Below are 16,137 nucleotides of genomic sequence, written 5' to 3'. Positions count from 1 at the left end.
AAATTTATATGTCTATATAGGTATAAAAATAACGGAAAGATATAAAGCAAAATGTTACCATTGATGAGCTCAGGGTTGTGAGATTATGGTAAATTTACTTTTGCTCTTTGTACTTTTCTGTCTCCATTATGTATTAAAAATGTAACTCTTTTCTAATCAGGAAGAAATTAAGTGGCCGGGCGTGGTGACTCGCGCCTGTAATCCCAGCGCTTTGGGAGGCCAAGGCAGGCGGTTCACTTGAAACCAGAAGCTAAAGACCAGCTTGGCCAATATGGGGGAAATCTTATCGCCACTAAAAATACAAAAATTAGCCGGGCGTGGTGGCGCGCGCCTGTAATCCCAGCTAATCTGAAGACTGGGGCATGAGAATTGCTTGAACTTGGGAGGTGGAGGTTGCAGTGAGCTGATATCTCATCGCTGTACTGCAGCCTGGGCGACAGAGTGAGACCCTGTCAAAAAAAGAAAAGAAAAGAAAAAAGAAAAAGAAAGAAAAAAGAAAGAGAAAGAGAGAGAGAAAGAAAGAAAAGAAAGACAGACAGGAAGAGAAGAGAAGAGAAGAGAAGAGAAGAGAGAGAAGAGAAGAGAAGAGAAGAGAAGAGGGAGGGAAGGAAGGCGGGAAGGACGGACGGAAGGAAGGAGAAATTAGGCTATTCTACAAATGTGTGAAAAAGTTGGAAGAATGATGTTTTATTAGCCTTGAATCAAATTTATAATAGTATTGAACAAACTCTACAGTTTAGTACTCTTGAGACTTCAGGGTTTTATCCCAGCTATCACCTTCCCTTGGAGCTGGAGGAAAAGGGGGACCCAAAAATGAAACTGAAAAACACTCCAGCTAATCAAGAACTTGAATTGCTTGCAATTTGTGACTATGTTAAACAACATCTAAACAACATCATGTTCCTCTAAGTGCAAACAATACGCGGGATGCTGGGGAGAGTGTGCGTTTACTTTCACAACAAAATGTTTTGGAGTAAAACTTCATTTTGAAATATAAAGATTTTTTGGACACAAGGCTATGTGTGAGCAAAACGGTAAGATGGTGGCATGACACCCCCTTGTGGTTTGCACCGATTCCCAGTTCAGTGCTAGATACTAACTATTCTAGCATTTTAAAATGTCTCTACATTTCTTCGAACTGTAATTCGGACCATACTAGCATTCGTGAACATTAGCTTATTTGAGCTGAGTACGCACATAAAAATTAGGAGGTCATAAAAACTGAGCCTCACAAACAAACAAGCAGTGTCTCTTTCAAATATAGCTTTATCTCCTGGGCGATGGTGAAGAGATCAAAGTCTGTGATTACTTTCCAGCGATTACTTTCCAGTTGATTAGCATGTGGTTATCAGAAAACGCAGTGGACATGAATAAAGAGACATCATTGCAGTCCTCACTATCCGCGTGACCTTGGGTACCTGATAATCCACGTGGCTCTCAGTCATCCTCTTAACCGTTTGAACCTCAGGGACTTAGGCTACCAAAATGAATTAAGACCCAGTCTTTAGCTTCTCACACATTTACTTTTCTATTTTGTAAAATGTGACTAAAAAACTCAACTCATTATCAAAAGGATTGAATTAAACATATCACCACACTTGCACAGAGATCATTTATGGAACCATGTTCACAAATTTATTTATGCTCGCGTAATTTAATCATTTCCACAGCTGCTCAAAGCAAGTCAAAGTCGAGAAAGGACTTAAATCGTCGAGTCCAGTCCCCCTTAACTCCTCATTCATTCCACTATTTCTGGAGCCAAGGAATCGGGTGAAACCCAACACCGACTCGCAGTCTTCAGGTTTCACCCTCTTGCCCTGAGGCCAGCATCCCAGCCCTGGGTGGTTCTCTGGTGTGGCCTCAGTAAACCGTGACGCGGTCCTCGGCCTTTTTGTCCCCAATAGGCTGCTGGCACACTTTGGGGTGTGAAATGCCATCTGCTTTGCCTAACCTGGGCAAGACCATTCGCGTCCTTTCCCTTGAGGAGCAGCGCGGGGAAAGTTGCCGCTGCGCGCCACGTTTCTCCCACTTCCCCAGGGCTCGAGGGGGCGCTGGAGGCGGGCGGGGGTAAATTCGCTGGCCGCCTGGCGTGGAGCAATCCTAGAGAGTGGGCTCACCCTCGGGGCTCGGGAGGGGCTCTTCCCCGCCCAGAAGGAGACTGCGGCGGCGCTAGGCCTCCGGCAGGGGGCGCGGGCCGCTGGGCGTCCCCCGGGGCTGCGGGTCGGTGGTCCCTCCCAGGCCGCGTGTGCGGTGCGTTGGCGCAGCCCGCTCCCTGCCCCCACCTCACCTCGTCACCTCCCCGCCCTCTCGGCGGGCCCCTGAGGTGCGCGGCGCAGGCGCGGACCGAGGCGGCCAAGGCAGTGCGGCCGCCTAGCCTACGCCGGGGACCCGGCGCGCAGGGCGTGGAGCGCGCGGGGAGGGAGAGCGGTGGGCCCAACACAGCGTCCGGGAGCGCTAGGGCCGGGGGAGCGCTAGGGCCGGAGCAGCGCTGTCCGCCACCGTGCGTCCGCGGGAAGGACCGCGCGGCCCCTCCGCCCGCGCTCCGGCACCTTGGCAGCCACCGCTTCTGAGCTGCGGGTGGGCCGGCCGGGCGGGCCCGCGGGGGACTGACTGGTGAGTATGAGGGAGGAGTGGGTGGGCCGGGCGCTGCACTGCTCCAGGGGACGCGGGCGTGCGGGCGCATCTTCCAACTGGAGAGGGCGGGAGAGACTGGAGCTCCCTTTACACGGAAACTCTGCCTTCGTTATATGGCGGGATGGCGTTCCCCTCCCCCATCCCGGTGGCAGTTCCACCCCCTGCGCAGGACGGCTTGGCCGGGCTCGCCTCGGCCCCCTACTGCGGTTGTCTTTACGGAACCTTTGGGGTCGGGGCTTGGGAGTCTCCTCGGCGCCGACTTCTGGGCCCGGGCGAGGCTGGTGCGTGGCGCCGGGGTGGAGGCAGCTAAGTCCCGAGGACTCCTGCCGTGCGCTTCCGACTGGCATTTGTCTGGCTGCGTCCGGGCTCGGTACGCCCCTCGGTCCTCGCTGGCGCTGCGGCCCTGCCCGGCGGCTTCGTGACCTCCGGCAGCGAATCCCCGGGCTCGCGCAAAGAGTTGTAGCCGCGGAGAGCAGGCGTCGATGCTGGCGCCCAAAGCCTCCAGCCGAGAGTCGCTCCACTCATTACAGTGCTTAGAAACCCTTTTTTGGTTTTGTTTTTAAGTACTGCCTAGGGAAACGAGTAATTTGAAGCAGTTTATACTTTTTTTTTTTTTTTTTGCAAAGAGAAAGATTTATGCCGGACTGAAAAATAGCACATCAAGTATTTAGTGACCGTGTGGTATTGCAGTAAAGACTGCCTCCACGTTGGACGTGTAGTGGATTCTAGTTCAGGCTTTCCTGCAACATGTTTTGTTTCCATTTTTTACAATTTAAAGCGTATACTTATTTTAATGAGAACGAAAAAGAAAGCTTAACTCTTTTTAAACTCGTTAAAAATGGAGTTATTTACTGTAAAGACATCTTATACCAATTAGGAAGAAAGACTACACATTGCATGAAAAGCCTTTTAAAATGTTTATCTGTTTGATAATTGCTGACTACCTGTTGTATGTATTGTATTTTGTGCATAGACATTCTTGTTGGTTGAAAAAAATGACAGGTGGAAAGATGTTGGTTTCTAGGTGATATAAAGTTTTTAAAACATTTTTCTGATTTTCCTGCAGTGACACGTGTTATATATGTCGTTTGTATTTCGGGGGTGGGGGGGGACTGTGTGATAAGTTGCTTGTGATTCAGAATCTTCCTGCTAAGACGACTAGTGAGCAAATGTTTCTGATGTCCTTGAGTAAAAAGCTTAAGTTTTTTCAAGGCTGTTATGCATACAAAAGGCACATAAGAATGTTTGCTAAAATGAAGGATGGTTAGCATTTTTGGTCTTGAATAGGCATCTCACCATCGTGCTGAAAGAAGTCCGATGGACATTTGGATATTGTTCGGCCCTAAGTAGGAGTCAAACCCTTCCTGATCCGTGTGCCTACTCCTCTCAACTAACAGCCTGAATCCAGGCCAGCTTGCAACGTTAACTTTAATACCACGCTTGGTTTTCTTTTCTTACTTTTATTCTTCAAGTTCTAAAGAACTTGAGATACATTCTGAAATAACAAGAGACTACTTAAAACATGTTCATCTGACAGTTTTCAGTGTTCTCCCTGATACTTTTAGAGTATTTAGAACGTGAAGTGTGAAGCTTTGGGCTGTATGAATCCTGGAAGTGTACAAAAGAGGTATTAATAAGTCTTGAAATTTTAGTTTATTACATAAAGATAGTAATAGCTCTTTTTTAAAATTTTGAGTGCAGTGAATTGAGATGGTTACTCAAGGAACAATTGTTTACATTGTTAGGTGAGGCATTTTGGGTTTTTTTTGTTTTTGTTTTTGTTTGTTGTTGTTGTTGTTTTTGAGACCGAGTTTCGCTCTTGTTGCCCAGGTTGGAGGACAATGATGTGATCTAGGCTCACCACCACCTCCGCCTTCCGGGTTCAAGCGATTCTCATGCCTCGGTCTCCCAAGTAGCTGGGATTACAGGCATGCGCCACCATGCCCGGCTAATTTTGTATTTTCAGTCGAGAGGGGGTTTCTCCATGTTGGTCAGGCTAGTCTTGAACTCCCGACCTCAGGTGATCTGCCCACCTCGGCCTCCCAAAGTGCTGGGATTACAGGTGTGAGCCACCGTGCCCGGCGAGGTGAGGCATGTTAAATATTGGTATCATTTCTGTACATTTCATGGTTATCGGTTTCTTCAGGCTATTCCCTTTCCCTTCTCCCACCTGGTAGCTAAGAACTGGAAGCAAGATGTACATGCATTTCATCTCTGGTTCTCCCACTTATTAGTTGACTTAACTTTCACTAAGGCTGTTTCCATATCAGTAAAAATGTAAATGGGTTTGTTAGTAACACCTCCATGTACCTCACAGCACTATTTTGAAGATGAAGTAGAATAAGGGTTAGGAAAATGTTTAATAAACTGAAAAAGCACTATCTCATTCCCTGCTATATTGTTATCAGTTTAGTGCTGCTATACCCAGAACTTAGCGAAGCAGCAAAAATAGTATGTGCACTTCAACTAGAACACTTGGCATGTGTATCACCTTGATGTTAAGAGCATTATAGGTGGCGCGGTGGCTCATTCCTGTAATCCCAGCACTTTGGGAGGCCGAGGTGGGCAGATCACTTGAGGTCAGGAGTTCAAGACCAGCCTGGCTAACATGGTGAACCCCCGTCTCCACTAAAAATACAAAAATTAGCTGGGTGTGCTGGCGGGTGCCTGTAATCCCAGCCACTCAGGAGACTGAAGCAGGAGAATCGCTTGAGCTGGGGAGGCAGAGGTTGCAGTGAGCCAAGATCGCATCACTGCACTCCAGCCTGGGTGACAGAGCAAGACTCTGTTTCAAATAAATAAATAGATTGATAAATAAAATTGAGTAAACCTTTATTCAAATCCCAACCCCAGCATTTACTAAGTATCTAGCTTTGACTTTGCTGTGCCTCAGTTTCCTCATCAATAGCAGGAAGTAAATGATTTTGAGAGGGTGATGTGAAATGTGCATCTCATACGATTACATAGGATTAAAGGAGATAAAGTATGTTCACAGCCTGGTACATAATTGGTGGTCAGTAAATTATTGTCACTTTTACTTTCTTTTTTTTTGTTTTGTTTTGGTTTTCTGTTTCTGAGAGGGAGTCTTGCTCCGTTACCCAGGCTGTAGTGCAGTGGCGTGATGTCAGCTCACTGCAGCCCTCCACCTCCCAGGTTTAAGCGATTCTCCTGCCTTAGCCTCTTGAGTAACTAGGATTGCAGGTGTGCACCATCACACCCAGCTGATTTTTGTATTTTTAGCAGAGACAGGATTTCACCATGTTGGCCAGGTTGGTCTTGATCTCTTGACCTGGGGTGATCCACCCACCTCGGCCTCCCAAAGTGCTGGAATTATATGCGTGAGCCACTGTGCCCAGCCACTTTTATTTCTTAAATAAATAATCTATAAGGACTGTAACAGTTTAAAGTTTATAATTTGGGCCAGGCAAGGTGACTCACACCTGTAATCCCAGCACTTTGGGAGGCCGAGGTGGGCGGATCACCTGAGGTCAGGAGTTTGAGACCAGCCTGGCCAACATGGTGAAACCCCATCTCTGCTAAAAATACGAAAGTTAGCCCTGTGTGGTGCCACGTGCCTGTAATCCCAGCTACTTGGGAGACTGAGGCAGGAGAATCGCTTGAACCCAGGAGGCTGAGGTTGCAGTGAACTGAGCTCGAACCATTGCACTCCAGCTTGGGTGACAAGAGCAAAACTCCATCTCAAAAACAAAAAAAAAGTTTATAATTTGATTTGCTTTCATTATGCTTGCTTTCCTTATGGATGAATAAATTAATTCAGATTCATATTTTTATTTTGGTATCAAAAGATTTAACTATAGGTCAGTCGTGAGACTGTCTCAAAAAAAAACTGTTGAATGTGAATCATTTCAAAGAAATGTGGAAATTTACATATAATCACATTTATCAATATATACAGTTTTTAGTATGTAGTACATTATTTTCAAAATAATGTATCTTAATTAGTTCTGTATAAGTTTCCAGTTGATTAAAGATCTGGTGCCATTGTATTATTCAGTACCAGAAATGACCTATATTTTTTGCTTACTAACTTCTTTCATGTTTTACTTACAGGCATTTTTTACCATCTACAGAAACTTATTGTAATTCATTTTTCCTCACTCCAGTAGTAAGAATTACACCAAGTAAGTGGACTGTATTGAAACTAATTAATTTTATAAGTTAATGAGAATTTAATTGGACAATGGTTGCTGCACCTGTTGTGTTCTCAGTGGAACGTTGAATGTGACCTCATAAATAGGAAAATGATTTTTTTCCTGAAAATTATTTATATTCTGATCTATGTGATGAGTACTTTTTTCTGGAAGCCAGGAGGCTGGTACATACTAACGATATATATATTTTTTTAAAGGAAATGTCTCCACCTTTAGCTTGAAAACTACGTGAAAATATTTCCAAATATAAAACTCCTAATGTGGTGCCATAGGCACAATGTTTCTTTTTTTATATATACACAAAATGACTTAAGCATTTGATTTATTGTAATTATCCAGTTCTCACAATTTATATCAACATTTGAAAAAGAATTTTTTAACCTCCGTAAGAAAGAAAACAGAAATCAGTTTCTGCCTTGAAACCTGATTGGGAAGCAATCTGAAATACAAACAGAGGCATCGTTTAACATTTTTGTTATACCATAGATTTTCAAGTGGCTCACATCTTTGTTATTGCCAGTAAATTCTTCAGTTAGAATTTTTATAATGGCATTAACAGTTGTTATTTGTGACATATTTGTTAATTTTTTTTTCATTTTTTAGATTGAAAAGATATGAATGAGTATCCTAAAAAAAGAAAAAGGAAGACTCTACACCCTTCTCGTTATTCAGGTCAGCATGTAATTAATTTATTTTGAAGTTGGGTATGGATTAATTCCTGCAAAATTATATTCTCATCCATTTTCTCCTGAGTGATCAGATAAGACTTAAGTATTTGGGTCAATTTTTAGGTAAAAGAACGGTTTAAATACATTCTCTGAATATATATTCTTTATTGTCTGCCATGTGCTAGGCACACATAAGAACTTTACAGACATTATTTTATTCCTCACAGCTCTATGGGTTATAAATATTTAAAATTAGATAGCCAAGGTTATTTACTTATATAGCATAATTGGGATTTGCATGTCTGATTCCTAAGCTGTGCTTAAGACACAGTAATGACAACCTTAGTAGAAAATATTTTGCGTTATTGGGGAAAAAAGACTTTATTCTCTCTATTACTTTTGGAAATGTAAACTTTCATTCATTCTGAATGTGTAATTTTATTTATTTATTTTTTTTAGACATTGTCTCACTCTGTAGCCCAGGCTGGAGTGCAGTGGCATGATGTCAGCTCACTGCAACCTCTGCCTCCTGGGTTCAAGTGATTCTCTTGCCTCAGCCTCCCAAGTAGCTGGGATTACAGGCGTGTACCACCACACCCAGCTAATTTTTTGTATTTTTAAAGTAGAGATGGGGTTTCACCATGCTGGCCAGGCTGGATGACTGTGTAATTTTAGATCCTTTGATTGAGGTTGGCTCTGCTGTGTTGGCAGTATAAGAAAAGGGGTCTTTGTGGCCATCTCTCATACACCTCGCATACATTTACTTGGGACCATCTCAGTCTTACCTATTAGTCTACCTAGCCTACGCATTCTTCATTTCTGAAGAAATTAATCCTAGTATACTGCTTACTGGCCCTTCCTATACAAGACTTGAAATGACTATATTCAGAAGCCCTAAGTGGTCCTCAGCATTTCCCCTATGTAATAACCTTTCTCTGCATGACATGGCACACCTTCCTGGTGTTTATTTCACTGTTATTGTGCAGTTAATACACTGTTTATCGTATATTTTTATTTTGTGTGATTCTGAGTATAAAACAAATGTATCCTTGTGTATTTCAAAGTTGTTACGTTTTAAAGTATGTAATTTGTGGTTCTTTCAAAGTCCAATGTCAGTATCGGATCTGAAATATAAAAGCTTTAAAAGTTGAAAATATATAGTATTTTCATTACAGATACTGTAACATTAAGAACATCTGTGTAAGATAACGGGAAGTTTCTCATTAAATGTGTCTATTTACTGTGCTTGAAATATTTTTCATTTTGTTTTATGTTCAGATTCCTCCGGAATAAGCAGAATTGCAGATGGATTCAATGGAATTTTCTCTGATCATTGTTACAGTGTCTGTTCTATGAGACAGCCAGATTTAAAATATTTCGACAACAAAGGTATATCTAATATTTTTGAAAATATGTTTCTTTAAACTGCTTTTACATTTTTTATTTCTTACTTGAAAATGTGGATAAAATGTGGATTGATGATTTCAAAACAGACAAGTCTTTGAAATTTGTTACAGTGTAAGAAAGCAAAGTTGTATTTTTTTTAAGAAAGCAAGTAATTTTAATTCTTCCTTTTTTTTTTTTTTTTTTTGAGATGGAGTCTCACTTTGTCGCCCAGGCTGGAGTGCAGCAGCATGATCTCGGCTCACTGCAACCTCTGCCTCCAGGGTTCAAGCGATTCTCCTGCCTCAGCCTCCTGAGTAGCTGGGGTTACAGGAGCGCGCCACCAAGCTCAGCTCATTTTTGTATTTTTAGTAGAGACAGGGTTTCACCATGTTGGTCAGGCTGGTCTCAAATTCCTGACCTCATGAACCGCCAGCCTTGGACTCCCAAAGTGCTGGGATTACAGGCGTGAGCCACCATGCCCGGCTATAATTTTAACTTTTCACATTATTTCTGATATATAAATAAAAAAGTGTACTCTTGTAAGTCCATTTTTTTTGAAGGGAGTAGGGTTGCGGGGAAACAGTCTTCATTTTGTCACCCATGCAGACATGTCTCACTCCATGGATTATGGCTCACTGCATTCTTGACCTCTTGAACTACAGCATTCCTCCCACTCAGCCTTTTGAGTAGCTGGGACTACAGGCATGCACAACGATGCCTGGCTAATTTTTAAAATTTTTTTGTAAAGACAGGGTCTTGCTGTGTTGCCCAGGCTGGTCTTGAACTCCTGGCCTCAAGCAGTCCTCCCATGTTGGCCTCACAGAGTGCTGAGCCACGGCTCTCAGTCCTAAATCCACTTTAGTTGGTTAGGAATTGGTGGCAAAGCAGGTGTGACTCAGAGTTGGGACTATTTATCTTGAAAAGTTAAGAATAGTGTTAGACACAGTTCTACTCAGCTATACCACATAGTGTGGAAGAAAAGAACAGAGGTTGATTTGGTATTTTTCAATCTTGGATCTTCTATTGGCTCCTCTGTTCTAGAGCATTGGTGAACGATAACAATTTACAACTTGCACTTAAACTTCTTCTGCAACCAGATTGTCCCAGTTCCCTTGAGCTCCTGTTACAGGCACAGAAATATAAATTACAAAAATCATGTAGAGTTGGAGACATCAGTATGAATTCATGTTTAGCTTACTATAGATTCAGATGGCTACATACAGAATGCTTGTAGATACGTGTGTGTGTATATATGTATATGGTACTGTACACACATACACTTTTTGCTCTGTTAGCTGAGAGGGCCTAAAAGAAATGACACCCAGAAGCAGTGAGCATGAGCACATTGAGTGCCCAGGTCTTGGTTTCTAATGCCATTCTTTAGTGAAAAGAACTAGGCCTCCTTGGAAAAATGGCTGATTCTAGGTCTGGGGCAGGAAATATACAAGATGAACCTGGAGCATTTTGTAGTGCTGGAAAACAGGAAGAGTACTTAAAAAAACCCAAACACACGCACTTGACAGGGGCATGCTAAAGGAGCACAAGTCAACTTAAAGAGCTCCCAGTAGCCAAAACTGAAAACTATTTGAGGACAAAAAATTATAACCCAGAGTATAAAATATCCATGAATTCATGCTGTTACAAACTATTAAATAGAGGAGAAGAGGCAAATCTGTGCAGAAAAATTCCAAATTATTAGACTTCATCTTAACCAAAAGGCCAAGAAACAATAAAATTCCAGATTATTTATGTAGCTACTCCTCCCTCTAGGAGATGGAATATAAGTCTGTACTCCTTAACATGGACTGCACATAGTGACTTCTTACAAAGGGTAAAGTATGGAAAATAAAAGCACAACTTTAGGCCAGGCGCGGTGGCTCACGCCTGTAATCCCAGCACTTTGGGAGGCTGAGGTGGGCGGATCACCTGAGGTCAGGAGTTCGAGACCAGCCTCAACATGGAGAAAGCCCGTCTCTACTAAAAATACAACATTAGCCGGGCGTGGTGGTACATGCATGTAATCCCAGCTGCTCGGGACGCTGAGGCTGGAGAATTGCTTGAACCTGGGAGGCGGAGGTTGCAGTGACCTGAGATCACGCCATTGCACTCCAGCCTGGGCAACAAGAGCAAAACTCTGTCTCAAAAAAAAAAAAGGACAACTTTACGGTGTTGAAACCTGATACTTAGGCAGGTGATCAAGATCAACATCAACAACCATAAATCATATTGATAGTATGTACCCTTAATAAGAAGTGATGAAAATGGCAATTTACCTCTGGTCTATCTCCCAGTAACCCATAATTCCAGCCTAATCATTTAAAAAAAAGAAAGCAACAAATTCCATTAGCAAGGCATCCTACAGAATACCTGATTAGTACTCCTCAAGGAGTGAGAAACTGCCATAGCCAACAATAGTCTAGAGAGACATGGCACCTTAATGAAATGTGGTATCCTGGAACAGAAAAGGGATATTAGGTTAAAAACTAAGGACATCTAGATGACTTTATTAATAAGATATCAGTATTGGTCATTAATTTTAACAAATGTGCCATACTAATGTTAGATGTCAGTAGTGGGGAAACTGGGATACATGAGACCTCTCCATACTATCCTCTCAGATTTTTCTGTAATTCTAAAACTATTCTAAAAAATAAAGTCTATTTTAAGAAAACATGATGGATGGGCTGGGTGTGGTGGCTCATGCCTATAATCCCAGGTCTTTGGGACGCCAAGGTGGGAGGATCACTTGAGGCCAGGAGTTCAAGACCAGGCTGGACAACATAGCAAGACCCCATCTCAAAAAACAAGAATTACCCAGGCTTGGTGGTGCATGCCCATAGTCCTAGCTACTCAGGAGGCTGAGGCTGAAGGGTCACTTGAGCCCAGGAGTTTGAGGCTTCAGTGAGTGAGCCACAGTCATGCCACTGTACTCCAGCCTTGGCAGACAGAGCAAAACTTGCTCCCTCGCAAAATGTTGAAGCCCAATTTTCACTATTAATGTGTATTTCAGTTTCCCCGTGCTACCTTTGAAACACTGGCGCTGACCTGCGGGTATACTGACTTACTCAAACTCAGTAATTTAAACTTAAAATCCTAAGAAACTTCAAAAAGTGTAATCTAGTTCAAATGGGGCATCATTTCTAAAGCATTTGCTTGTTTGAGCAGATTTTCTGTGTCTGAGGTATATAGATAATTTTCTTTTTGTGACTAAATCCAAGTCTTAGTTACTGTTGGAATTCAAAATTGTATTTAAAAATTGATGCTTCGTTCTATAATTAATGCTTTGATTATATAAATAATAAGTATTCTTCCAAATTCCTTTTTACAGATGATGATTCTGATACCGAGACATCAAACGACTTGCCAAAATTTGCAGATGGAATCAAGGCCAGAAACAGAAATCAGAACTACCTGGTTCCCAGTCCTGTACTTAGAATTCTAGACCACACTGCCTTTTCTACAGGTTGGGGGAACTAATTAATAGCATTGATACATTTTGTATTGGTGAATTAAAAAAAAAGTGCATGCAATAAATTTCTTTTTGCCCAGTTGTATTTCACAGATCTTATTTAGTTATAGTCATATAATAGGTTTGTTTTATTCTTCAGAAAAATCTGCTGATATTGAAATTTGTGATGAAGAGTGTGACTCACCTGAATCAGTCAACCAGCAAACCCAAGAGGAGAGTCCTATAGAAGTTCACACTGCTGAAGATGTTCCAATTGCTGTAGAAGTGCATGCGATTTCTGAGGATTATGATATAGAGACAGAAAACAATTCCTCTGAGAGTCTCCAAGACCAAACTGATGAAGAACCACCAGCTAAACTTTGTAAAATTCTTGACAAGAGCCAAGCTTTGAATGTGACTGCCCAGCAGAAATGGCCTTTACTGAGAGCTAATAGCAGTGGCCTCTATAAATGTGAACTTTGTGAGTTTAACAGCAAATATTTTTCTGACTTAAAGCAGCATATGATCCTGAAGCATAAACGTACTGATTCAAATGTGTGTCGAGTGTGCAAGGAAAGTTTCTCTACCAATATGCTTCTGATAGAACATGCCAAACTACATGAAGAGGATCCCTACATTTGTAAATACTGTGATTATAAGACAGTAATTTTTGAGAACCTCAGCCAGCACATTGCAGACACCCATTTTAGTGATCACCTCTATTGGTGTGAACAGTGTGATGTACAGTTCTCCTCAAGCAGTGAACTCTACCTACATTTCCAGGAGCATAGCTGTGATGAACAGTACTTGTGTCAGTTCTGTGAACATGAAACTAATGATCCAGAAGACTTGCATAGCCATGTGGTAAATGAGCATGCATGTAAATTAATAGAGTTAAGTGATAAGTATAACAATGGAGAACATGGACAGTATAGCCTCTTAAGCAAAATTACCTTTGACAAATGTAAAAATTTCTTTGTATGTCAAGTATGTGGTTTTCGGAGTAGACTTCATACGAATGTTAACAGGCATGTTGCTATTGAACATACTAAAATTTTTCCTCATGTTTGTGATGACTGTGGGAAAGGCTTTTCAAGTATGCTAGAATATTGCAAGCATTTAAATTCACATTTATCTGAAGGGATTTATTTATGTCAATATTGTGAATATTCAACAGGACAAATTGAAGATCTTAAAATTCATCTAGATTTCAAGCATTCAGCTGACTTACCTCATAAATGTAGTGACTGCTTGATGAGGTTTGGAAACGAAAGGGAATTAATAAGTCACCTTCCAGTCCATGAGACAACTTGATTATTCTCTTTAACTTACAGAAAGTTTAAAATAATAAATTCAGCCTTTTTTTGGAGATGATTAAATGGATGATTGTAAACACAACTTATGAAATTTGCCTTTAACAGGTAACTTTTGTAAATTATAAAATTTTATTGGCATTCCTCCATTTTCAGTATATAAATATATCTTTAATGTGGTATTTTCAATTGCGTGATAGTTTGTAGTTTTAACCACTCTTGGTGACTGGCATCCTGTTTCTTGCATGTGCTCGATTTCATGAATTGAAAAGAAACAAATGTATTGAAATGAGCTGCAGTTTTTCTTCCTTAACTGTGGGTGCTAGTAACTTTTTCTTTTTAAAACTTAAGACAATATTAGTTTTTTTGTGTATGAAGTCATTAAATTATTACACGACTAGAACTAAAATGCAGTATACAATTAAGTCCACGGATATTCTCATTAATAAGAAATAACACTAGGAAGCCACTGTTATCACAGGAAGAAAAGATTTGGTTTTTATGGCAGTCTGTTTTTTAAAAAAAATTTTTTTGAGCCCCTGTCTATTGTTGAATATTTTAAGATGGGATGAGGGAGGAACTAATAAGGGCTTACACAATAATAAATAACTATCATAACTCATTCATAACTTGATGTTTCATTTTCTGTTGAGGAACCATAAATTCATGCACAGACTATTTTTTCCTTAGAGGCGGTCTCGTTCTGTTGTCTGGGATGGAGTGCAGTGGTTGATCACAGCTCCCAAGCAGTAGTCTCCCAGGCTCAAGCAATCCTCCCACTTCAGCCTCCTGCATAGCTAGGACTACAGGCATATGGCACCGTGCCCGCTGTTTTTAAATTTCTTATAGAGATGAGATCTCGCTATGTTGCCCAGGCTAGTCTCAAGCTCCTGGACTCAAGCAGTCCTCCCACCTTGGCCTTCCAAATCACTGGGATTATAGGCATGAGCCATTATGCCGACTCTTGCCCAAATCTCTGATGTCAAATTGTTTATTGACAGAAAACCCACTGAAGTATTTAATGTAAAGTTAGGAAGATCTGGGAGATACGGGTTGCTGGCATGAAAATGTATAGCTTAACAATATTTGTTTGTCAATAAAATGATAAATTAGCATTGATATTAGTTCCCATGGCTGCCATAACAAATTACTACGAACTGAGTTGCCTAGCAGAAATTTACGGTCTCTCAGTTGTGGAGGCCAGACTTTCAAAATGGAGTTACTGGCAGAGTTGGTTCCTTCTGAGGGTTGTAGGGGAAGGATCTGTTTCAGGTCTGTCCTTGGCTTGTAGATGGATAGCCTCATGTTAACATGGTGTTCTGCCTGTGTGCGAGTCTGTCCCCAAATTCCCCCCCCCTTTTTTTTTTAATTTTTTGAGATGGAATTTCACCCTTGTCACCCAGGCTGGAGTACAGTGGCGCAATCCCAGCTCATAGCAACCTCTGCCTCCCGGGTTCAAGTGATTCTTCTGCCTCAGCTTCCCGAGTAACTGGGATTACAGGCGCCAGCCACCATGCTGGGCTAATTTTGTATTTTTAGTAGAGATGGGGTTTCACCGCATTGGTCCGGCTGGTTTCAAATTCCTGACTTGAGGTGATCCATCGGCCTCAGCCTTCCAAAGTGCTGGGATTACAGGCATGAGCCACCGCGCTGGGCCAAATTTCCTCTTTTAATAAGGACTCCAGTCATATTGGATTAGGGCCCCTCCCAACATCTTTTTAACTTGAAGAACTGATCTTCAAATAACGTCATATTCTAAGGTGCTGAGGTTCAAGACTTCAACATATGAATTTGGGAGGGAACATAATTCAGTAGCAGAGTCTGAAACAGCAGTACAAAGAAGACAGAATTATGTGTATCATTGCTCTCAAATTTCACAAGCACTGCTAACAATATTATTTTTTAGGTTTATTGATACAAGTGGAAGATCAATTTGTGACCAATGGTTTTCCTACTTCAGGAATTTAGTCTGTTTTGACAATGGTGGCTGCAAGTATTCTTAGAAGGTACTATTTTTATCCCGACTATTTTGTTGTATGTGCATACCTGTTCCTAGCAACTCACATTCCATCTAATTATAGCATTCCTGTTAGGGCTGATACAAATGTTTCTCATAAGACTTAAAAGTGTAACAGTTTACATTGTAAGATAACCTTAGAAAGCATCTGGTCTAAAGCCTCTAGTTTTCTAAGTTTCTTGCAGAAATAGAAATGTAGGTCGCTATGAGGCCAATTACATATAACCAGTTATGGCATATGGGAGTGGGATCCAGGTTATCTGGTTTACAGTCTAGTGATGGTTCCATTACACTATGCTACATAAACCTAACCTTTGTCCCTCGGGTGTTTTTTGTGACTACCTAACAATTAACCTAGTTCTTGATAATTTTGTTTTTATGCTTTTTATACATCTAGCTCCAGGAATTAGATTTTCAGAAAAACACCTTAAGTAATGTCTTGGTTTGTTTGTTTTTTTAAAATCTATTTGCTGCTTTACATTTTGATCAAGTGTTAGTA

At 41.4% G+C, this 16,137-nt stretch overlaps 1 protein-coding gene across 2 annotated transcripts; it reads left to right on the top strand.

The window, feature by feature from the left end:
- Positions 1–2,505: 2,505 nt before the first annotated feature.
- ZNF639 (zinc finger protein 639) lies at positions 2,506–14,243 on the top strand. 2 transcript variants are annotated; one of them, XM_037988543.2, is made up of 6 exons: positions 2,506–2,613; positions 6,706–6,776; positions 7,410–7,478; positions 8,753–8,863; positions 12,189–12,323; positions 12,469–14,243. In XM_037988543.2, exons 3-6 carry the CDS (start codon positions 7,421–7,423, stop codon positions 13,620–13,622), a joined length of 1,458 nt encoding a protein of 485 aa, XP_037844471.1. In that variant the 5' UTR covers positions 2,506–2,613; positions 6,706–6,776; positions 7,410–7,420; the 3' UTR covers positions 13,623–14,243. The 2 variants fall into 2 exon arrangements, with proteins under 2 accessions (XP_037844471.1, XP_037844472.1); XM_037988544.2 differs by lacking the exon at positions 2,506–2,613 and adding an exon at positions 3,237–4,261.
- Positions 14,244–16,137: the final 1,894 nt, after the last annotated feature.

Source organism: Chlorocebus sabaeus, chromosome 15 (assembly GCF_047675955.1).
Source record: "Chlorocebus sabaeus isolate Y175 chromosome 15, mChlSab1.0.hap1, whole genome shotgun sequence".
Taxonomy (NCBI): Eukaryota; Metazoa; Chordata; class Mammalia; order Primates; family Cercopithecidae; genus Chlorocebus; species Chlorocebus sabaeus.
This window is presented reverse-complemented; position numbering and strand designations above follow the sequence as displayed.

Coding starts and splice junctions, on each gene's coding strand:
- ZNF639 (XM_037988543.2), top strand. CDS start 7,421: ATGAATGAGTATCCTAAAAAAAGAAAAAGGAAGACTCTACACCCTTCT. Junction 8,864..12,188: donor AAAATATTTCGACAACAAAG/GTATATCTAATA, acceptor TCCTTTTTACAG/ATGATGATTCTGATACCGAG. Junction 12,324..12,468: donor CCACACTGCCTTTTCTACAG/GTTGGGGGAACT, acceptor TTTATTCTTCAG/AAAAATCTGCTGATATTGAA.